At 51.7% G+C, this 21,990-nt stretch overlaps 9 protein-coding genes across 9 annotated transcripts; 5 read left to right on the top strand and 4 right to left on the bottom strand.

Moving 5' to 3' along the window:
• Positions 1-111: 111 nt before the first annotated feature.
• VE01_04180 (uncharacterized protein) lies at positions 112-3,673 on the bottom strand (the record flags this gene model as incomplete). The annotated part of the gene is made up of 1 exon (XM_018273656.2): positions 112-3,673. The coding sequence occupies one exon, from the start codon at positions 3,671-3,673 to the stop codon at positions 380-382; it is 3,294 nt and encodes a 1,097-aa protein (XP_018130499.1). The 3' UTR covers positions 112-379.
• A 1,003-nt stretch (positions 3,674-4,676) lies between these two features.
• VE01_04179 (uncharacterized protein) lies at positions 4,677-5,714 on the top strand. The gene is made up of 3 exons (XM_018273655.2): positions 4,677-4,989; positions 5,115-5,282; positions 5,334-5,714. Exons 1-3 carry the CDS (start codon positions 4,748-4,750, stop codon positions 5,650-5,652), a joined length of 729 nt encoding a protein of 242 aa, XP_018130427.1. The 5' UTR covers positions 4,677-4,747; the 3' UTR covers positions 5,653-5,714.
• Positions 5,715-5,861: 147 nt separating this feature from the next.
• On the top strand, positions 5,862-6,595 carry VE01_04178 (uncharacterized protein; the record flags this gene model as incomplete). The annotated part of the gene is made up of 2 exons (XM_018273654.1): positions 5,862-6,253; positions 6,415-6,595. The coding sequence occupies 2 exons, from the start codon at positions 5,862-5,864 to the stop codon at positions 6,593-6,595; spliced, it is 573 nt and encodes a 190-aa protein (XP_018130428.1).
• An 841-nt stretch (positions 6,596-7,436) lies between these two features.
• Positions 7,437-9,108, top strand: VE01_04177 (uncharacterized protein; the record flags this gene model as incomplete). Its single annotated transcript, XM_018273653.2, has 4 exons — positions 7,437-7,926; positions 7,981-8,656; positions 8,714-9,012; positions 9,069-9,108. The coding sequence occupies exons 1-4, from the start codon at positions 7,502-7,504 to the stop codon at positions 9,106-9,108; spliced, it is 1,440 nt and encodes a 479-aa protein (XP_018130425.1). The 5' UTR covers positions 7,437-7,501.
• An 834-nt stretch (positions 9,109-9,942) lies between these two features.
• VE01_04176 (uncharacterized protein) lies at positions 9,943-11,722 on the top strand (the record flags this gene model as incomplete). Its single annotated transcript, XM_018273652.2, has 2 exons — positions 9,943-10,057; positions 10,113-11,722. 2 exons carry the CDS (start codon positions 9,943-9,945, stop codon positions 11,651-11,653), a joined length of 1,656 nt encoding a protein of 551 aa, XP_018130426.1. The 3' UTR covers positions 11,654-11,722.
• Positions 11,723-14,277: 2,555 nt separating this feature from the next.
• VE01_04175 (uncharacterized protein) lies at positions 14,278-15,719 on the bottom strand. Its single transcript, XM_018273651.2, has one exon. The coding sequence runs from the start codon at positions 15,149-15,151 to the stop codon at positions 14,321-14,323; it is 831 nt and encodes a 276-aa protein (XP_018130423.1). The 5' UTR covers positions 15,152-15,719; the 3' UTR covers positions 14,278-14,320.
• A 1,857-nt stretch (positions 15,720-17,576) lies between these two features.
• VE01_04174 (uncharacterized protein) lies at positions 17,577-19,221 on the bottom strand. Its single transcript, XM_018273650.2, has 2 exons — positions 18,922-19,221; positions 17,577-18,807 (listed from the first exon to the last, which is right to left on the bottom strand). The coding sequence occupies exons 1-2, from the start codon at positions 18,968-18,970 to the stop codon at positions 18,158-18,160; spliced, it is 699 nt and encodes a 232-aa protein (XP_018130424.1). The 5' UTR covers positions 18,971-19,221; the 3' UTR covers positions 17,577-18,157.
• A 32-nt stretch (positions 19,222-19,253) lies between these two features.
• On the top strand, positions 19,254-20,798 carry POR1 (porin por1). The gene is made up of 5 exons (XM_059463595.1): positions 19,254-19,443; positions 19,535-19,657; positions 19,744-19,774; positions 19,931-20,553; positions 20,627-20,798. Exons 1-5 carry the CDS (start codon positions 19,399-19,401, stop codon positions 20,654-20,656), a joined length of 852 nt encoding a protein of 283 aa, XP_059319709.1. The 5' UTR covers positions 19,254-19,398; the 3' UTR covers positions 20,657-20,798.
• DNAJ1 (DNAj domain protein) lies at positions 20,717-21,925 on the bottom strand. The gene is made up of 2 exons (XM_018273648.2): positions 21,725-21,925; positions 20,717-21,588 (listed from the first exon to the last, which is right to left on the bottom strand). The coding sequence occupies exons 1-2, from the start codon at positions 21,853-21,855 to the stop codon at positions 20,907-20,909; spliced, it is 813 nt and encodes a 270-aa protein (XP_018130422.1). The 5' UTR covers positions 21,856-21,925; the 3' UTR covers positions 20,717-20,906.
• Positions 21,926-21,990: the final 65 nt, after the last annotated feature.

The raw sequence follows: 21,990 nt of genomic DNA, 5'->3' as shown, positions 1-21,990 counted from the left end.
GCCTCTTTTGAGTGAGACGAATATCGCACAATGAAAATGATATAGCCACCCACAATGATTTATTGAACTTCAGAAAGAGAAGCAAATGTAATAATCATACAACTCATACTACTGCCTTTTTCTAAAATACAAATAAATGGTGTCTTGGTTTGTTGGGCCGAGACAAATGATTATAATCCGTTCAAAAATAAAATAGAACATTAAAATAATTTACCTCAAAAAACAAACTGCCCTTTGACTATTAATTAGTGCCTTTGAACTCCTCATCATTACTCCATAGCCCCCAGTCCCCATCCGCCTTCCCATAAAAGGGTTCAAACTCTGACAATCAATACAAAACTTAAACCTGCATAACACCCCCAAAACCCCTGTATCATACTCATACAACCACAGAACCTACACCATCATTCCCATCTCTCTTCCCCCAAATCCCCAGCTCAAAGGATTTCGGGCTCAAGGGTGTCGACAACCGCTTAGAACTACCCCCTATACTCTCAGACCACTGGCTCCGAGCCCATCTCCCCCCCTTATCAGGGTTGCTTCCAAACAGCACCCCACAATACTCCAGCGAAGCCATCTGCTCCATAAACGTTGGCCCCCGCGCATCCTTATCCTCGTTGCCGAGCCAGATGCTCTGCCCCCTAAACGTCGTCTTGGAGCGAGTCGAGACGTTACTCCTGTAGCTCTTAAACCTCTGCAGCATCCCGGTAGGGGCCTCACTTGGGCCCTCCTTTTCTTGCTCAAAATCCCACGCGCTGAATGACTTCCTCGAGTCTGTATCGCTAACCCAGCTCTTCCTCTTATCTACTGAAGCCAAGAAGGATATCAAGCGCTTCGTGCCATCTTCCGTCATCTCGATCGAGCCTGCATATGAGCTAATCGCGGGATCGATACGGCTACCACCCAGCCCATCCAGCAGCTGCGCTAGCTCTGGATCTTGCAAAGCTTGCAATTTGTTCTCCTCCCTCGCAAGTTTCCGTAGTGCCAACGGCTCGGGCACCGCCTGACGTCTGCTAATCTTCGCTGCCGCTTCCTTGTCAGTGCCGAAGAGCATCTTGCCGCGCGACTGAACTCGTGCACTCGTGCGGTGACTGCCGCTGAAGAACGGGCTTGATCCAGTAGTACGACGGCTGGGTAATTGCGAGAGTGATGATCTGCTATTGCCTAGGTTGCTACCTGGTGGGGAGTAGGCCATGTCGAGAAAGGTTTGCAGGGGCTGAGTGAATGGCGAAGCAGAGTTGAATGTCAATGGGAGGCTGTCATTCGTTGTAGTCGTAGGGGAGGGGTGGTCTAGGTAAAGCACATCGGTGGATTCGGTGACGACACTCAAACTGCTGCGTGGACGAGCGGCGGAGCTTTTGATCGGACTGCCTGGGGTGCTTTCCCAGGTGCTCTCGCCGACGGGGTTGACCGATGTACTGTGGTTATGTCCATTGGCGCGATTTTTTTTGCTCCAGGGTTGGACTGTTCTGGTGCTGCGTTCTGAGCCTGTGCGTTGGAGACCAGTACTGCTGTACTGTTTGCTCGGGGTGTTTGGAAGGGGGCCTAGATCGCTGGGAGTTCGATGCCGTTTGTGCGCGCGGTATTTTTTCATCTTTGTTGCGCATGTCGCCTCCGGGGTTTTCTCGAGGTTGGGTGATGCCCCGGGAGTTGTGCGATAGGGATGGAATGAATATGTACCGCCCTTGGTGCGAACTGCAGAGGGAGCTGCTGTGATGCCATGAGATTTGGTTCCCTCAGATTCTCTGGGAAAGTTTTGAATGATTAAGATATCGGGGTCATCGTCGATTGAGTTTGCAGACCCGCCTGTGCCTTGAAATGGACGAGAGAAGTCTTTGTGGCCACTATGACCCACGTTGAGATGCGGAGATACTTCGTCGGAGTACTTGGAGGACGATGCAGATTGTCGAACGGTTGCGCTAGGATACTTTGTACTGAATGGATCCGGGTTGTCAAACGTAACCTTATTCAAATTTTTTGCCTTCGCTCTCAAACCCGGATGGGAGCTTCCCGGACTCCCATTCAGGCCCAATATTGAGAACTTTTTCTGAAGCCTTGGTGTTGAGATAGCTCTTTTTGATAGAGGTACTATGGTGTCCGACAGTTTGAAGCGATTCCGCTGTCGTCTCCCACAGTACAACAGAATTCCAGCCATGAAAATCACTGCAAATATAGACAAGATGATAGCCGCAGCAAGCTCTCCTCGAGTTAAACCGTGTCTTGAGGCATTGCCAGTTGGGGCTGTCGTGGCTTCTAAACCATTGGAATCTACTGTTGAATCTTCAGTCTCAATTGTTGCTGACGTGTGAACACCAGATAACGTACTGGAAGGCTGAGAAACGACATTTATCGTAAATGACTTAAGATCCGGAGTTGTGTTTGACAGAGCTAATTTGGGTGTCGCGGCCATGGTTATGTTAATTGATGATTCCTCAGCGGATTTGGAAACATCTCCTGATATTGCAAGAGCTTTTGAATCAAATGATAACCATGACACTTGTGGGGAAATCGATACTCCGATATCAACAGCAGTTGAATCGACGAAAACCTGGCTAACACTGTATGAGAATGGTTGGCCAATAGTAGCGTTTATTGAGGCAATGTCGCCGTCGAAGAATATATTGTTTGCAAGTGTTACTCGAATGACGGCTGTCGCAGTTCCACCGTATCTGTCTTGAGCCGAAACTGTCACATCAAGCGGCGATGCACTTTTCCGTCGCTCCCGCGGGGTCCCAAATAGAACATAGTTGGTATTGTCGAACTCGAGCCAAGGCACCTTAGTAGTAGTGACGGATATAATATCCGCTGTGTTTGCTACTTTGCCATCCAGTTTCAGACTCCCGGAGAGAGCCTTGAATTCAAATGGTTTTCCAACAAAAATTTTCATCTCGAAAGCCGGGACAACCCACTCAAGCTTGTGATTTTCAACCGTGATATAGAAAGGCACTGATGCTCCAGCAAATCCAGGTTCATCTAACGCAATAAGGCGGATTCCGAAGTGCTCCTGGGGCTGGGTTAAAGCCTTCGAGTCCGGTGTTTCTCCCAAGAATGTCAGTGTGGAGTTGTCAAAAGATATCCACGGAGGCAGAGGCGCGTTGTCCATTGTAACTGCAGCCATACCGATGGCAGATGGGGTTTCGAAGTATGTAAACGTGCTTCTGCCGACGGGGTATGTAAACGTGCCTGTGCTGAAGCTAAAGCTGAACCGAGACGACGAGTTGAATATAATCGAGTTCTGTGCAGTGTTGGCACCCTGAGACTGTAATTGAGCTGCAATTGGCATCGTAATTTCTGGCGCCTTACGTGTCGAGACGATCAATGTTGACCTCATGGAGATGGACCCAGACCCGTCTGTAGCAATAATATCAAGGGTCGGCGATGTACCAGAAGCCCAATCTGGCGGTGTGCCGGAGAGAGTTCGAGTCGCGCTATCGAGAGACAGCCAACTTGGCGCATTTGACAAAGCGTAGGTCAATACCTTATCTGAAGAAAAGGTTGATTTGGAAAATGTGAAATTGAATGGTGCTGAGACTCGCGCAACTGGAGGAAATTGAGAGTTCAAAGGGAGATTTATTGTAGGCGTCGCTGCAGCAAGACCTTCTAGAAGCATAATCATGCATGCAATCTGCGCCCGCATCCTCCACACGTGGCCACGGTGCATATAGAGTTGCATCTTGCTGCTGTCCAAGGGGACTCAGCTTTTCACTACAAGATGGTTTCTCCAGATGGTCTGGTAGAAATAGAGAATCAACAGCGACACAACATGAAAGAGCAAACGAGATATCAAAATAACAGGACAAAATGGGGAGGGAAGAATCCCGAGGTAGCAAACCTGACGAACCTTCCCGGCTGCGTTCTGCCGTCCCCATGTCGAACAAGGCGGCTACAGGCATCATCAAACGGAGATCCTCCCTCGCATATCTGGATTAGCTTGCCACGAGGTTTAATGTCGTGTGAGTGGAAGTGGTATGACGAGAAACGGCAGGCAGGGCGTTCATAAGAATGTTCGTCCTGCAAGGGGGCCATGGTTCTGTAACTTATCAAGGGGTTGGGCTGGTATGCTGCCATCTCTGGAGAGTAATAAGGCTTGATATCTCCCAACGAGCATATCCAAAGTCCACGCTTGAGATCCATGCCGAGAAGTCCACTACTTCAAAGCAGATCGACCTCGGTTTAGATACTCGAGCCATGAAATGGGAATTTCGCAACCTGGCTTTGGTTCAAGCAGGAGTAGAAAAATGTGAGGTATCGCTTTTCTATTGACTGATCAGTCTGTGTCCAAAGCACAGAGCATTCTCAACGGTATACTAACGTTATATAACGACCAAACTACTGGTCACAATGCTGTATACAGGAGTAAACAGGGGCAAACAGGAGGTAAATAGGAGGTAAATAGGAGGTAAACAGGAGGTAAACAGGAGTAAAATAACAATACCCGGGTAGAGAATTTTGTAGTTTGATTCCTCACATTGGTACAGGAAGTACAGTTATAAGAGTACAGTACGTACTGTACTTTCTCATATTGATGTCAGCGTCTTGGAAAGGAGGGAGGGTCAGGCTTGCGGCTTTCCCGCTGGCACTAAACTGAATCTGGTAACACCACAAACTGAAGTCACGCAATAAGTCACTCTCTTAGCGAATCGTAGCAATCTGTTACATTTTGATACATCAGCCAAGACGACGAACAACCTGGCGTGTACCCTACCCTACAGTAGTAAATCAGATCGATATCAAAACCCTGCGAGCGATGATCCCCCGCGTCCCATCTCCGGAATTCTCGCCTCTTTCTATCGGCGAAGACTTGACTCCTCTCCCAGTCTACAAGACCGCTTCAACCACGTCCATAGACTTTGACGGGTTGCTCACAGCACCACTACAGCTCCATGAAGATCTGAAAGGCGGATGTGGGGGCCAGTTGTGGCCGGCGGGGATGGTACTCTCAAAATACATGCTGAGGGAACATAAAGATGATTTGAAAGATGCTACAATGTGAGAACACAGTCAGCAGAGCTGTCGTCTGGAACGGTGGCTCTTGTCATTCCAATATCAACTTCTTCCGCTTCCCGGCTCACTGCCACGAAAAAAAAAATCTGGTCAGCTGACGCATAATTTAGACTCGAACTTGGAGCTGGAGGAGGACTCGTCGGACTCGCTGTTGCATTGGCTTGCAATATTACGGCACCGATATATATCACAGATCAAATAAATATGTTACCGTTGATGGAGCAGAATGTCAAGCTCAACAACCTCGAGTCACGTGTTACCCCTTTAGTGCTGAATTGGTATTTGCACAGTCACATTCCTCCCGGATTGCTTTACTGACTACTAAATAGGGGCGAGCCTCTGCCAGAAATGCTATCTTCGAGACCCGCAACACATATCCTTGCGGCCGACTGCGTCTATTTTGAGCCGGCATTTCCTCTTCTCCTCCTCACTCTCACCCAGCTTCTCACTGCTTTTGACCAGGCAGTAATTTACTTCTGCTTCAAGAAAAGGCGACGGGCTGATGCGCAGTTTATGAAGGCCGCGAGGAAATTATTTTCAATTGAGGAGATCGAAGACAAGGATAAAGAGGTGTGGAGCAGAGAACAGCTGTTCATGTATACGTTCAGGAGCAAGACTCCGAAAACTAACGGCAACAAAGCAAAGTAGATAGAAGCTACAGGATTAATATATCACATAAAGCACCTGGGTTTGGTGCATTAATGAAGCCATATCTGCTGTTTAGTATCTGACCACTTTCGATACCCTTGAGCCGTACGAGTTCCCTAGTGTCTCATCCATTAGACAGTTCGTGTGACCACCAGATCATTTGGATGATGGGTAAGTTCTGACAGCTTGGTTGCATACCAGAATCAAAGATGAGTCGACCTGTCTGGATATGTCTGGATATCTGGCTCCTCCTGTCCTTCTTCTTCGTCCATAAATCCAGTCACTCACAACAAACATTTGAGAATCGACTAACTGAGCGATGGGCTTTGGACTTTGGCAGAGGATGCCCGCTGGACCTTGTTGTACAGACGCTAATCATAAATACAGAGGCGAAACTGGCGCGACCTTTATCGGCCGCAGAGCTCCTCTGTCGACCTTTGCCCTCCGATCAGTCTTCCGTCCCGAAGCTACTCCATCAGAGCTGGAAGACCAACGAGCTCCCCCTTAAGTTCGAGAAATGGAGCACTGTTTGCCGCGAAAAACATCGTGACTGGGAGTGGGTGTTATGGACCAACGAGGACAACCTCAACCTGGTGAAGAAGTACTTCTCCTAGCTCGAGGAAGCATACTTGGAGCTACTAGGAGAAATTTACCGTGCCGACTTCTCTCGGAATTTGTACGTATATATGTTTGGCGGGTAAGTTGCGATGAAACAACCTGAGCCATAGCAGCGATGTTTTACTAATCATCCTTCCCCCCTAGAGTTTATATCGATCTCGACACCGATTGCCTCCGTCCTACCTCAGCCGCCTTCAAGGCCTTCGACATCCTAAACGCTGAGAACACCACTGCTAGCGTCGACGGCGAGCAAATAAACCAGTTCGCTATATTTAGGCGCATGGGCACTAACGAGAGCTTCGAGAACTCGATCCCGAATGCGTAGATGGCCTCCCCGGGACACCCATTCTTCCTCATGCCCCCACTGTCCGCACGAACACGGGTCGAAAGGACTAAATCGTTCATCTATTGGTTGTTTCACAAAACTTTGCCCGAGGAATGGACAGGGCCGGTTGCTCTATACAAAGCTATCCTCGAAATCAACACCAACGGGCTAAGTTAAGAGGCCACTGCTCTAGCAGCCGTTGGCCCCTTCGCGTCGCAGGCGGAGAAAACCAAACAGGAGATTGTCCTGCTCCCCAGTCACTGGATATTTCCCTACAATTGGAGGGAGAAGGAACTGCGTTCTATTTGCTCGGTAGAAGCGGAGACCACCGACGCAAAAGCCTGCCAGGAATGGCTAGAGGTTGACAAAAAGGGGAGCATTTCTATTACCTACTGGAGTCATAGTCATGACAACAAGAACGGCCATGCGAAGAATATCGATAATGTCAGTCATAAATATACATGATTAAGGCGAGGCTTTTCTACACTCCGTGTTGGCGCGCAGGTTACTATTGGCGTTCTGGTTGTGAAGGCAAGGCACATACACACATCAGTCGATGATTCATTTAGGAGTTATTCTACTATGTCTACAAGACGGGCTCGTCTCATAATTTTCGAATTTTATAAGATAGCTTACATATGCTATATAATGATAATACCCACAGATAAAGTTGATAATTCCTCTATGACATCGAAAAAAAAAAACGTGTACAAACTGTACATGCATCTTGGGAACAGCCATGAAAACAGCCCTATCATATAGTGAGGCTGTGCTTATGCACCTTACGAACAGCCTTGAATCTCTCGCAACAGTCCTATCGATATTTTCCAAGCTCTTAAATATGCCCATCAGTCTACTACCCATCGCATTTTTTAATGCGCATCCCTCATCCTACTATATAGCAAGATGTCGTTTGGATACTCCGTCGGCGATTTCATTGCTGGAGCAAACCTAAGCTACCGATTGCTCCAAGCCTTGTCCAGCAGCCGCGGGCCCACGCAGGAGTACCAAGAAGCTGTCATGGAAATTGGTGCCATACATCAGACATTCCTTCAGGTGGGACGGATGACAAGTAATCCAACCTTGAGCCATGCGACGGTAAATGCAGCATCATGTATTGTGCTCTCTTCGATGAGCATAATGGACGATTTCCTAGAGAAAACAAAACGGTACCGAGAACGGTTATGCGGAAGGGCGCCAGGAAATACTCTCTCTGATAGCTGGCAGAAGATGGGATGGGTATTATTTAAAAAAGAGGAGCTAAGGGCCCTCAAAGACGCGTTGCACATCAAACTAAGCAGTATTTCGGTTTTACTTGCTACAGCCCAATTGTAAGTTTGACCTGCAATTTTTAACTGTAACCAATGCTTACACTACTCAACAAGCCACGAGCATATACCATCTGCAGTTTCGCAATATCAAGTCAAATCTCTGATTTTACCGTCGATATCATCGTCTCTGCTACCGTCTGATTCACAACATCAAGTCAAGTCTCCGAGTTCACCGTGGATATCATCATCTCGATCGTCTCTATCGTCTCTGTCGTCTCTATCGTCTCTGTCGTCTCTATCGTCTCTGTCGTCTCTATCGTCTCTGTCGTCTCTATCATCTCTATCGTCTCAACCACCGTCGGATTCGCAGTTAGAAATACCTCAACCTTTACCGAATACACTAGATATGGATGAAAAAGATGATGGCATAGAAGCAAGATTTGCCAAATTAGAAGAGTTCATGAATCAGCGCCACACAAAAGAGCCAGCTAACTCACCAGAGGCTGTTGATATCGAAAGTACAGCTGTAAAGCATAGTGACAAAGAAAGCAAGGACTCATTGAAAGATTCGAAAGCAGGGTCTGAACCTTACAAGGAAGTTGGCATGGTTTCTCGGTTTGAGAAGCTTTTGAAGGCACAGCAGCAGAAAGGACTTCAAGATTCAGATCTACTGATAGACCTTGAGAAGATGATGATGAGAATAGAACGCGGGACACAAATGCCACTAAAGTTCAAAGACGCTGTAGGACGCAAATTTACGGTCCCTTTCCATATCGCCTGCACATGGGTGGTAAGTAACCCAACTTTACACTCTGGAAACCTCATTAAGCTAATATCTCGCACGTAGGGTATGGAGGACTTTATTAGGCAAGCCTTCATTCATGTAGATGTTATCGGGCCACACGTTCAAAAGGGACACTACGATCTAATCGGCCCAAACGGCGAGATAATTCTGCCACAGGTGTGGGAAACTGTTGTCGAGTCGGATATGTTCATTACTATGCATATGTGGCCGATGCCGGAGCGGCCTAAAAAATCTAGGAATGGCGATGATGATGGTCAATCTAGCCGTTCTGCGTCTACGACATTAGTTGATCCAGATGGGCCATCTCCCTCGGAATCCAAGAAAGGTAGACACTGGAGAATGTGAGTTTATAAAACCCCCAGCTCTTTATTATAGCCCAGTTATTAACTCGTGACAGGTTCAAGAGATGGCCAAACTCCACGTCCAAGGACAAGTAGGGGTCTACATATTTTACTTGTACTGGCGTATAGCAAATGTGACACCTAATTCTATTGAGTCTATGGTCGTATGTGGAAGATACACACCCGTCTGCTTATTGCAACGTTGGTTTGAGTGGAATTTATCACCGACCCCCCTTACATGGGCCTCTTAACCTGTCAAACTCTGCCTCATGACTTCACTTCGTGTTTCTCAGCCTCTATATTCGCTCCTCGTCAGCTCCTTGCTTCATCCACGCCCGACTGAAGCTCCTTGCGTCGCAACGTCGCACCTTCTCGAACGCGGGTCATCACGGCCCAGGTTCGCCATTGAGAATATGAGAGGATCCCGATACCAAGTTGCGATGACAACCACAAAAAATTATTGTCTTAAAAAAGCAGCGTTTATTGGTGCTCAGCCGCATAATCAATACCCGGCATGGTGTGGTTCAGGTGGCAGGGTGACCCTTAATGCGGCTAGTACCACGATCGGCAACGACACGAGAAGTGGATTGACCTGGGTTGATTTGGGCTGATTTGCATCGTGGATTTCCTTTCTTGTACGACTTTCCGCACATGCCGACCCGCCAACACGAATCTAAGCCTTAACTGCCACGGGCTAATCGAACCCTGACTTCGTAAAATGACGGTATTACTGGTGCCACGGCAGGATTTTTCTTATTTTAGCCCAGGCCAGGACCAGAGTTGAGCTGGAGCTGAATTGCTTCGTGCCGAGTTGCTAGCTATCCTCGGCATTGGCAGTGGTATAATAGTAGCAATGTGCCCTCCGTGATTGAACTCGTCAATTGTTCGTTTTGGTCTTCAGGCAGTTCCTTCTCATCACAAGCCAAAGCCATGAAGCATATAGCTCTTTTCCTCGTAGCCCAGCTCGCCTCCCTCCTCTCATTGGCCGCCGCCGATTGGACGAAGACCAAATGGGATGCCATAGTTGTCGGCGCAGGCCCAGCTGGTATCATAGGTTGCTATCCCTCCCCCTCACTTCATTCTCTCACTAACAAACATAGTTGCCACGCGCCTTGCCGAAGCCAAGCTCAATACCCTCCTGCTCGAGGGTGGCGGCCCCTCATACGGCGTCACGGGTGGAAACCTCTCCTCCCGCCGCCCGTCTTGGCTTAACAACACAAACCTAACCCGCGTCGATGTCCCCGGCCTCTACAGCTCCATCTTCGGAGACGGCGGCGGCCTCATCTGCAGCGGCACCATCAACGCCTATGGCGGGTGCACTATCGGCGGCGGCTCCGCCATCAATGCAGGCCTGTACTTCGAGCCGCCTTCCAGCGATTGGGACTCGTTCTTCCCCGCCGGCTGGAAGGCAGCCGACATGGGCGGAGCGATTAATCGGGTGAAAGCGCGCGCTCCATCTACAGACACGCCATCTGCCGATGGGAAGCAGTACCTGCAATCCGGCTACAACATCGCAAGGCGCTGGATAGTCGACAGCCTCGGCTTCGCCGACGTCAAGATCAACGAGAACAAAGACAACAAACACGACGTCTTCGGACGCCCAGTATACGGATACAAGAACGGCCAGCGAGCCGGCCCCGTCCCAACCTACCTCCAAGACGCCCTCAAGCTCCCCAACTTCCACCTCCAAAGCGGCACTCGCGCCGTGCGCGTGCAACGCACCGGCACCTCAGCAACAGGCGTCTGGATCCACCTCAACGGCATCGAGACCCTCATCCCCCTCTCCAACACCGGCCGCGTCATCATCAGCGCCGGCGCCATCGCCACCCCCGCCCTCCTAATGTTCTCCGGCATCGGCCCCGCCGCGTCCCTCACCCGCCTCTCCGCCGCCGGTAAACTCGGCAACCTCACGCACGGAGACTGGATATCCAACGCTGCCGTAGGCGCAAACCTTTTCGACAACCCGAATACATTCATCGAGCTGTCCAGCCCGAGTATCACCGCCTTCGGACCGTCTTATAGCAACCCCGCACCCGCGGACTCGGCGCTTTACCTAGCGCACCGCTCTGGGCCGTACGCTTCTGCGGGTCAGACATCTGTTTTCTTCTCCCGCGCCGCCCAGCCTGATGGCCGTATTGTTGGGTTCCAAGGCACGATCGGCACGGGGGGGTACGCGGATTATACGTCTGCTACTACCATCACGCTTAACATCTACGGCACCTCTGGTCTCGCGTCGCGCGGCTCGGTGGTGCTCGATGGGAAGTTCATCCCCGGTCCGGACGGGAACGTGTATTACTCCTCCGCCCCGGACGCTCGCGCCATCGCCAGCTTCATCAAGCGGATCTTCGCAGCGCTGCCGGCGGATGTGAAGACGTTGAATTTAGAGCGCGATGCCAGCGTGGCGAGGATAGAGCAGTATATCACCACGCCGTCGGCGTATGCGAGGGGGCAGGTGAATCATTGGAGTGGGAGTTGTAAGATTGGGAAGTGTGTGGATGACAGGGGGAGGGTGGTGGGGACGGGGAATGTGTGGGTTGCTGATGCGAGTTTATTGGAGCCGTTGAGTGTTAATCCGATGTTTGGGGTTATGGTGGTGGGGGAGAAGGTGGCGGAGTTGATTTTGAAGGGGGTGGGTAAGTGAGGGGGAGTGGTGATTTTGGGTGAGGGCATAGCGATGGGCGTACTATTGGAAGGGAAGATGGAGTTGGAATGAAGCATATTTAGGCGTTGATATAATATAATTATAATACAAATATTCACATACAAATAACTATTATCTTTTAATAAGTACTGTATCTTCCCACTCTCTCATGAACCTTATATCAAACGCCCTTTCAAACCAAAGAAAGTTGCAATAATCACTTAGATCCTTACAACTCATTCGTTTGTAGTATGCAGCTGGCTGCAATGAACTCCCATGCCCACTTGCGATACCCCACCGAAACAGCCTCACAGGCCCTCAGTTATTCATTGCGCACCTTTTCACTTAGCGCATCTATTTGCTCCAAACCGGCGCCGAGGGCGGCCTTGCCGCCCCGTCGCTGTTAGTGCACTAGTAGTCAGTCCCATGCACTCTAATTGTCATGTAATACTTCAAACCCCATGTAATCCCACTAGCCGGGCCGCCTCTAGAACCGATTTTGCGCAAATTCGGCGCCGAGGGCGGCACTGCCGCCCCGTCGCTGCCGGTGAACATCTGCCACCGCTCCTACACCCCATGCGGCTTGTGCACTCCCCCCATCAAACGGGCCCTATTAGTCCTCACTGCATCTTACACAAATCCCAGGCTGACAGCCTTGCTCACGTTCTGCAGCAGACAGGGCAGCACGGCCGCCTTCAGCGCCGGATTTGCGCAGGCAAGGCTGTCGGCCTAGAATTTGCGCAAATCCGGCATAAAGAGCAGCCGTGCCGCCCCGTCTGCCGGCTAACTGTCTCCCCCGTCTCCTCACACCTACCCACACCCTGCCTACAACCTCGGCCGCCTCAAGCAAGCGGACCTTATTGGTCCTCACTTGTGATTTGCGCAGTTTCAAGCTCCGCGGCTTGATCTGCGCGAAACCGGAAGAAAGAGATGCCGTGTTGCCCTGTCTGCCAGTTAACTGTCTCCCCCGCTCACTCCCGCCTTCACCCCTCCCGCCCACATACTCACCTACCTTAACCAAGCGGACCCTATAGGTCCCGGCCTGGGTTTTGCGCAAACCAAGCTGTCGAGCTTGGAATTGCGCAAATCCGGCGTAAAGAGCCGCCGTGCCGCCCCATCGGCGGTAAACACCCCGTTCCTAAGTTCTCTCACTATAATGCACAACTCTCGACCCAATCCCACACAACTGCTGCCATAAACGTGCCTTATTGGCCCTCCCTTCCTTTCCACGCATTTCCAACCCAGACCACCCCATCTTGCGCCAAACCAGCAGCATGTGCAGCCGTGCCGCCTCGTCCACCGCTTTCCTCTCTTCCCTCTACCCCCCCCTCCATACTGAACCTCACGTGCACCCTCGTGTGCAGCCCTAAGCAGGACCCATTGGTCCTCACTTGCTTTTGGCGCATTCTCAGGATAGACAGCCTAATCTGCGCGAAACCGGCGCCGAGAGCAGCCTTGCCGCCTCGGACGTTGGTGAACGCGCTACGCCCCACCCCAATCATAACAACACATTAGATTCTAGCCTTGTAGTAACAACGTTAGAGTCACAATGAATGATACCCGGCGAAATCTCTAGATTTTCAGTAGAAATATTATATTTAGCTATTTATGCGCAATAGATAGCAACATACTTCTATATTACCTACTATGTAGAATGAGAGAGAGCTGGGGCTCTGGGTAATGCATTGGAAGCCAAAGTGCGCAAAATAGAACGTCTAAACTGCAAAATGCGCAGAATCGGTTTTAAGGACCGTAATAAACGTTTACGGTCCGTTACAACAGCTTTAACAGACAGACAGACCGACAAGATGAATGTACACATGCCATATTGCTCTCCTTGTCCACCAGGAAGATAAGGAAGGTAGACCTGCTTCCACGTCGTGCTATGCTATGCCATGGGAATCGCCAGCTGACTACGCCCTCAACGGGAAGATGCAGGATAAGGTGACGACGCGGGGTAGAACAGCCAGCTGGCGGGGCGGCTACAAGATCCCCCTTACTCCCATATTCATAATCACAAGCACATCACTCACAAACACATCTCACAAGCATCAAGAGGGAACATAATAGGTTATGTGAAAGAAAGTGATATTGCATCCCCACACAAAGGTGAGAAATCCGCACACAGTTGGTGTAAAATATATACAACACGAAACAGAAGTATTCCAAACACACAACCCCCCCATCCCCTTTCGCCCTTCTACACCCCAAAAGAAGGAGGTAACACCCAAGCCAACACCGAAGCCTTGTCAAATAGGAACAATTTTGCGAAACCATGTTCCCATCTCCGGTAATAAACTCAAGCGCCGTTCCTCCCCCATTCTCAGTGGCGCGTCAGGACGAAAAAAAAGGGATAAGATAAATCGCATGGTTTTTTTTATCATGATATTCGTAAACCGGCGAGCGAGCTAAAACTCCCCACCCACCTTTCCTTCACCAAGTCCCCCTTACCCCAACCACCTCCAGTCAACTGAAGGAAAGATAGGATAAGATGGCATATTGGCGAAGTACTCGTGTTTTTTTCCAGAAATGTACGCCTGTTCTAATCCCGTAGCCAATCTATAACCCTGTTTCCCAAACGCCGCATCGAACTCGCGACACGACATCCCTCGGCAGAGAGCTCGGCTCATCCACCCCCATCCCATCTCTACTCAAACGGACAGGCACTTAGTTGAAGTACCAATCAGCCTGAGTGCGACCGACGCTCTCCGCAATTCCAAGACCATCGAAAGCAGCATTGGAAAGATCGAGATCACGTCCAACGCAGCCCATGCACTTATCCACAACCGTAGCCTGGACAGTAGCGCCCTTATAGTTGATAGTAACAGTCTTTCCGCAGAAGGGGTTGCCATTGCTCTGCGTCCCCATGAACTCGTGGGGGAGCGCGACGACCTTGTCAATCGACCCATCGGTCGTCTCGCCGCACGCGCCGAGACCAGCTTCGTAGAAGGTGATGTCGCCAGAGCAGGGGGAGCCGGAGCTGCACTCCCCATTTGAGGAGCCAGTGGCGGGGGCGGAAGAGGCGACGGGAGGGGCGACAGAGACAGGTGTGTTGACCGCGGCGGGTGTGTTGACAACCGGCGCAGCGGGGGTAGTTGGCACGACTGGCGCCGGGGGAGTGACCGACGCGACCTGGATAGTCGTCGTCTCCGGCGCAGGCGGCGCAACGGGAGCAGCCTCCGAAGAAGAAGGCGAAGGAGTCGGCACGACAACAGCAGCAGGCTGCGTCTGTGTCGGCTCGTGGAACTCTCCCGGCTTGACGGTCGTGCGCGGAGAGCCGGTGACGGTGGACGCGTCGGTGCCGGTCACGGGGGCGGAGATGGTGTTTCCTTGCTCGTCAACCCAGACGGTCGCGGTGAGCATGACTGTCTCGTAGACGTCGACGACGTTGGTGACGACGGCGGGGGCGCGGCGGTTGTGGCGCGCGTGGTGGCCGTGGGGCTGGGCGGCGACGGTGGCGAGGAGGAGGGCCCCGGCGGCGACGAAGGAGTATTGCATGATTGCGGTTGTTGGGTGGTGGTGTTTTGTTTTGGGTTTTATGTGTTTTGATTGATGTGTATGTGCGATGTTGGTGTGATCGACTGGCGAATCAAGGATTGTTTTTGAGAAGCGTTTATCTCGAAGTTGTTTATTTGCGTTTGTTTATTTGCTTGAAGGAATGTGTGATCACAGATACACTGGCGTCGAGCCTTTGGGGGAAGTTGGAAAGATGAAAAGTTTCGTGTTGGGTTGGAGGAAGGAAAGAGAGTGAAATTGGAGGATACCCAGGTCCTTTAAGGTGCTCGGTCCTCTGCTGGGGGCGAAAGAATGGGCAGCATTGGAGGGTGGAGAGGGTGGACGGGCGGGCGGGCGTGGGTGGGTGTGTGCTGGCTGTGTTGGCGGTAGTTGACGGGGGTGGAGAAAGACGAGAAGGACCAGACCTTTTCGTGGCAGAGAGAGAGAGAGAGAAGTGGAGTTTAGTGGATCTGCACTGCCTACAGGAAGTACCCTTGTACCACACGAAAAGGCGACAACACAAGGGTGCGCGATTGGTCAGTTTTGTTGTTGTGTACCTGACTAAATTGCTTGTTAAAGGCTCGTTTAAGGCTCGTTAAAACAACTCCGCCCGTCCAGGGGGGAGGGCAGACCGTATAATACGCACAAGTGCACATTTAACCCTAACACACAGCCAATGGGGTTGACCGTTTGTTTCAGGTTGGGATCCATATTTCCGTCTGAATTTTCATGGGATGGTACGGCGCAGCAACGCACACATAACAAACACAGTAACATAGACTGGGATGGGACTGGGATGGACTGGCATGGTACTTCCCGTGTGTGTTGTGTGCAGGGTTATCGTTTCCTCGTATGGAAGGACGCGAATCAGTAGCCCCGTTATTTTCAAAAGTCTAGAATCCCTAATCCCTCAAACGGTCTACTCTGCTGTACTCGATTGAACTAACTGTGGTAGTAAAGCATGGCAGTTAGCTATGGTACCACCGCATACTACTGCCGCTCTATGGCTAAGCAAAGTCACTCTCCAACCAACCATTCCACCGATCGGATACAGATCTAGAAAAAGCCATGTGTGTAGGAGTTGTGTGTCGAAACAACTAGAGACCCCGACCCCCTCTCTAAACAAACTCCGAACACAGCAAGAACTTACCACATCGGTGTAGTAATAAGTCATGTCTCCCACCTCCTAGTAAGGGCAATAAGTCATGTCTCCCACCTCCTACTAAGTCATGCAACTTAGAAGTGACAAGTCATGGAGCGAGAGGGGGAGAGTGTGAACTATCACTTGAATCTCCTGTACTGAAAGAGCCTTCACCACCCAATAACCTGGCTAGACTAACTGACTGGAATGGATCCCAACCCAAACCCTACAGGTCCGTTCCTGCAGGTCGTTGTGCGTGCGTTTGTTTCCTCCTCTTAATTCGTCTTAAAAAATCAAGAATGCAGGGCCAACCCCCGTCTGACACGCTCAACTCGCTCACCTAAAGCAGCCTGCACACCACACTACAGCTAGCAGACCTTGATTTCCTGCCCGAATTCGGGATAGAATTACTAGAATTACTAGTACGTGCGTGCATCTAGACTCTACTTGTACCTCTTAGCCCTGCTTGTGCCTTTACATCCCCTCCTACTTATCGAAGGTACGATAAAAACGATCTAGAATATTGCGTCGTGGGCCAAGGACGGGACGGCATGTGCGCGCCGATTGGTGGGGTGAGGGGGGAAGGGGGGAGGGGCAAGAATTCTTCAACGAGCCCGCCACAGTCGTGAAACATTCTTGCGTATGTGTAGGCTGCATTACCTCACTTGGGGAAGGGATGATGATGTGTAAAACGGTGCGGACGGGAAACGGGGAAACGGGATGGAGGGTAAGAGAGACCCCGTGGAATTTGCCTGTGCGTGGGTTGGTATGGTGGTATGTAAGGCGAAGAAGGGAAAAATCGTTCATTGCCCCCCTTAAGGAGTGGTCCCACTCGCTCTTCCCACCTTGGGGGATGGGATGATGTGGGAAACGGTGCGGATGGACGGGAAACGGGATGGAGGGCTGGGCTCGTGGACTTGTCCGTGTGTATGTAAGGGCAGAAGAATCGTTCATCGCCACAGGATGAGTGTGCCCGCTCGTTCACATACCTCCCCACATGCTCGTGGGGGGGTACTGCTGATGTGTGGTGTGCTGTACGGTTCATGCTGGTTGTGTTCTTTGATAATTGGTATCACCTAATTCTTTCGAGAAGCTCTTAGTTACTAGTCAGTGGCATGTGCTGTGCCGACTGTTGTATCCATGACTGACTACACTCCGCAGTAATTGCTATCACTTAGGTCTTTTGAGAAGCCGTTACTAGTGTCAGTAATGATGCACTGCCGACTGTGTTCATGACTGACTACACTCGTTAGAAAATGATTGGTATCACCTAAGTTTTTCGAGAAGCTCTTAGTTACTAGTCAGTGTCATGTCTGGTACAATTCATGTGTGGCTACGCTCATTAATAATTGCTATCACCCAAGTCTTTGAAAACCCTTGGGCTGCCAGCCAGTGGCATATGCCGACTCTGTTCATGACCGCATTCCTCAAAAATTGGTATCACTTAAGTCTTTCGAGACTCTCTCAGTTACTAGTCAGGAGCATGTGCCGACTGTGTTCATGACTGACTGCATTCCTCAACAATTGCTATCACCCAAGTCTTTCGAGAAGTTCTTGGCTACCAGTCAGTGGCATATGCCGACTGTGTTCATGACCGCATTCCTCAATAATTGGTATCACTCGAGGCTTTCGAGACTCTCTCAGTTACCACTGACATATGCCGACTCCACCGCACAGCACAACTCATGCCTCGGTGTCCCCCTCAACAGCAAACGTCACCCAAGTCCTTCAAAAACACCTCGTTACCAGTGTCATAAGCTCTCATTTCATCATTCGTCTACCTCCTCACTCCTCACCTTCATGTTAACCCACAAAGGCCTCATCATCAGTAGCATAAGCTCTCATCCCATCATGACTCGTCCACCTCCTCACTCCTCACCTCCCATATTAACCCCCAACAGCAACGCCGGCTCATCCACCCTATGATGCTCATAGCTCAACACCCCCACCGCCCCCGGCTCCAACATCAGCGGCAGCCTCATCCCCATCTCAAACCCAATCCACCTCTTCGCAAAAGCCCTCAGACTGTGTCCATGCGCAATAACCACAATATCCGCCGGCCTCCAGCCATCCATACACGGCGCCTGCAGCTGCTTGATCTTCGCGATCAGCTCGTCCAGGCGCGTGGCAACCTCAGTGGGTGACTCTCCATCCTCGCATCCATCGTGCCAGATGTTCCATGGCCTCTCCTTATCCAGTCCCTTCTCCTGGCGCAGCTTGCGGATATCCGTTGGCGTCACGCCCTCGTATGCTCCGTACTCCCACTCCCTGATATCCTCTGTTATCTCAACCTTCTCTTTCAAGGCCGCCTTGGCAGCATCGTCGAACAGGAGGTCGTAGGTGCGCTGGGCGCGGGTGCGTGGGCTGATGAACACCTTGGTGAGCTTGGAGGGGTCGATGAGCTTGCCCTGCCCCACCACAACCTTGCTGGACGAAAGCACTTGGCTCTCCCCGACGGCGGTCAGAGGAATGTCGGTGCTACCGGTGCATTGACCGGAGATGGTCCATTCTGTCTGGCCTTTGTTTGGGGTTAGCTGGGTGGGTTGAGGAAGAGAGTAAAGTGAAGGTGAGGCTGTGAGGAGGGGTATCCCGTGGGCAATTCACGCATAAACAACAGGTAATGGAGCTTTACCGTGCCTTACGAGGAAGACTCGCGGGGTTCCAGCGTCCTTGTCAGCCATCTTGAGGATGATGAGAGTAAGAGGACAAAGTAATCAAGGACGAGGACGATCAACGACGTAAAAAGAACGAAACGGATCGAAACAGCCCTATTCCCAGTATATCTCCGTTCTGCCGCGGTTTCAAAAAAAGTCACGATGTTGCTTTGTTGGGGTCTAGTCGCTTAGCCGTTTGGAGAACTCTGGTCTCTGGGCCAATCAACACCTCACGTTCGTAGTCCCCGACTCTTTCCGCCTGGTCACGCATTGGCCATTAATTTCCTAAGGAAGTACGGTACTCCAAATGCGTGAAGGGCCGAAACTCACGAAAGCTCATGTCCCCTTCCTGTTGAATAGACCTCATCCCTCTCTTCCATCCCAATAACCTCAACTTTCTCATCTACAATTCATCACCCTTTCAAATCCTTCCTCAAACTCACACTATAGCCAAGATGTCTATCCCAGCATTCTCCGATATTGCGAAGCTGTCCAACGATGTAAGAGATCTGACGCGACTTTGAAGCTCAACAAATTCTCGTGATGTGATCGTGGACCGAGAGAACGGACAGCTAATCCCGCATTTTCTAGCTGTTGAACAAGGACTTCTACCACACCTCAGCCGCCACCCTTGAGGTCAAGAGCACCACCGCCAACGGTGTTGCCTTCAAGGTCAATGGAAAGAGCACCCAGGAGAAGACCACCACCGGCGCTGTATGTCCCCTCCCTTCCATCCATCCCCCCCAATCTGCGCGCTTGGCGACGGACCGACGGACCCCAAGCTGACCATCTCAACCCAGCTCGAGGCCAAGTACACCGACAAGCCATCTGGTATAATCCCCACAAGATCTCCTTTCAAGCCTCCCTTGGTCATCTACATGCGGCCCTCCTTGACCGCACGAGTTTTTAACAAACAGAGCTCTCACAACTGCCTCATCTACTTCAAATCTGGCTTCGCTCAGTTACTAATCATCTACCGACGCGCAGGCTTGACCGTCACCCAGACCTGGAACACCGCCAACGCCCTCGAGTCCAAGATCGAGCTCAACGACAACATCGCCAAGGGCCTCAAGGCTGAGGTTCTCGGCAACTTCTTCCCCTCCACCCAGGCCAAGGGCGTCAAGCTCAACCTGCACTTCAAGCAGCCCAACTTCCACACCCGCGCCTTCTTCGACCTCCTGAAGGGCCCCACCGCCAACCTCGACGCCGTCATCGGCCACGACGGCTTCCTCGTCGGCGCCGAGGCCGGCTACGACGTCCAGAAGGCCGCCGTCACCAAGTACTCCCTCGGTCTCGGCTACCAGCAGCCCCTCTACACCGCCTCCATCATCGCCTCCAACAACCTGAGCGTCTTCTCCGCCTCGTACTACCACAAGGTCAACTCCCAGGTCGAGGCCGGTGCCAAGGCCATCTGGGACTCCAAGTCCGGCTCCAACGTCGGCCTCGAGGTCGCCTCTAAGTACCGCATCGACCCCCTGTCCTTCACCAAGGCCAAGATCAACGACCGCGGTATCGCTGCTGTCTCCTACAACGTTCTCCTCCGCGAGGGCGTTACCCTGGGTCTCGGTGCTTCCTTCGACACCCAGAAGCTCGATTCTTCGCCAAACAAGGTCAGTGTTTCATCACGCATTGCATTGCATTGCTTCGTTTCGAAAGAGGGCCCCAGCTAACGTTTCAAATCAGATCGGCGCTTCTTTCACCTTCGAGGCTTAGATTAATACTTGGTGATGTTGCGAGAGTAGATGCATAACTTTGAAATACTGGCGTGGACGGCTGTGTGGTCCGGTTGTATTCGATCTAGCAGATTAGAGCTGAGGTGTACGGTGTACATTAGGTAGAGAAATCTATCCTTAATACCCATGATCCTGCTTTGACTCGTCCTGTGCCATGCTACCATAATAATATACACAATCCACTCCTGAATCATACACCCCCTCCATATCTACACCATCTCCCTCAATATCTACACCCCATCCCTCCTCCTCTCCCCCCTCCCCCACAACCCAGGAACCCACCACGGCGCCGCAATCCCCCCAAAGATCACCCCCGACACAATCAAAAAATCCCCCAACATCCCCCTCCCCCCCGCCTCTTCCTCCCTCTCCCCCCCTCCTCCTTCACCTTCTCCACCCCCCCGCGCCGCCTGCGCCCGCCCCTTCATCCTCCTCTCATGATTCCTAAAAGTCCTCAAATGGCTCTCCCTATCAAAATGCCTCGCTTCTTCCGCAGCAACCCACGCGCTCTGTCCCCATCCCATCCCGCCCTCTGTCTTGGGTCGCGCTTCTCCCCCCGTCGTGCCGGAGCTGGATTCCTGCGCTGCTCGCCTCTTGGCACCGTGTTCGCCCCATCCGCCACTCCTATAAAAGCTCGCTGGCGCCCCGTGGAATGTCGCTCGACGACGACTTAGGCCGCTTGGTGCCCGGCCGCCCGCGGGGCCGTAGTGCGATTGTGCTGGCCCGGTGGGGTGCACGGGGTGGGAGGGACGATGCTGGTGGTGGAGGCCGATGTCGCGGTCGTAGCGTTGGCGTTTTTCGGGGGAGCGAAGGGTGGCGTAGGCTTCGGAGATGTGGACGAAGCGGGTTGAGGCTGTGGGGTCGGTGGGGTTGCGGTCGGGGTGGGAGAGTTTGGAGAGGTGGTAGAATGCGCTGCGGGGGGTTAGCTGGGGGATTTGTGGCGGTGGTGGTGGTAGTAGTAGTGGTAGGGGGGTTAGAGGTCGGGGAGGGGTAGAAGGGAGGAACAGAAGGAAGGTCTGGGTAGAGGGGGAGATTGGAGGGAGGTTACGTTTTTATCTCCTTCGCACTCGCCGTCGTCGGAATCCGAAGCGTCTCATAATGTGTCGCGTGCACAACCGCGGAATGGTGGAAGAGGCGCCGGCATGAGGGAATGAAAGAGGGGGGTGAGCGGTATGGCATTCCTCATCACGAAGGTGGGCGTGGCTGTCTTCGTGATGGGCGATGGGGTGAAAGATGGTGGATTGATCGGGGTCGGGGTTGCGGTTGTGCTGGGGAAGCTAAAACGGTGTTTAGCGACGTCATACCGCAAGCGCG

The sequence above is a fragment of the Pseudogymnoascus verrucosus genome, assembly GCF_001662655.1.
Source record: "Pseudogymnoascus verrucosus strain UAMH 10579 unplaced genomic scaffold scaffold_21, whole genome shotgun sequence".
Lineage (NCBI taxonomy): Eukaryota > Fungi > Ascomycota > Leotiomycetes > Thelebolales > Thelebolaceae > Pseudogymnoascus > Pseudogymnoascus verrucosus.
The sequence above is the reverse complement of the archived record's forward strand: the minus strand, read 5'-3'. Positions and strand labels throughout refer to the sequence as shown.

Bases quoted from the DNA above. Each gene is read 5' to 3' on its own strand.
- VE01_04179 (XM_018273655.2), top strand. From the start codon at position 4,748: ATGATCCCCCGCGTCCCATCTCCGGAATTCTCGCCTCTTTCTATCGGC. The intron at 4,990-5,114 runs GTGAGAACACAG...CGCATAATTTAG, and splicing joins GATTTGAAAGATGCTACAAT to ACTCGAACTTGGAGCTGGAG. The intron at 5,283-5,333 runs GTATTTGCACAG...ACTACTAAATAG, and splicing joins ACCCCTTTAGTGCTGAATTG to GGGCGAGCCTCTGCCAGAAA.
- VE01_04175 (XM_018273651.2), bottom strand. From the start codon at position 15,151: ATGCAATACTCCTTCGTCGCCGCCGGGGCCCTCCTCCTCGCCACCGTC.
- VE01_04174 (XM_018273650.2), bottom strand. From the start codon at position 18,970: ATGGCTGACAAGGACGCTGGAACCCCGCGAGTCTTCCTCGTAAGGCAC. The intron at 18,808-18,921 runs GTAAAGCTCCAT...CCCCAAACAAAG, and splicing joins AGTCTTCCTCGTAAGGCACG to GCCAGACAGAATGGACCATC.
- POR1 (XM_059463595.1), top strand. From the start codon at position 19,399: ATGTCTATCCCAGCATTCTCCGATATTGCGAAGCTGTCCAACGAT. The intron at 19,444-19,534 runs GTAAGAGATCTG...CGCATTTTCTAG, and splicing joins TTGCGAAGCTGTCCAACGAT to CTGTTGAACAAGGACTTCTA. The intron at 20,554-20,626 runs GTCAGTGTTTCA...GTTTCAAATCAG, and splicing joins TCGATTCTTCGCCAAACAAG to ATCGGCGCTTCTTTCACCTT.
- DNAJ1 (XM_018273648.2), bottom strand. From the start codon at position 21,855: ATGCCATACCGCTCACCCCCCTCTTTCATTCCCTCATGCCGGCGCCTC. The intron at 21,589-21,724 runs GTAACCTCCCTC...AACCCCCCGCAG, and splicing joins AGTGCGAAGGAGATAAAAAC to CGCATTCTACCACCTCTCCA.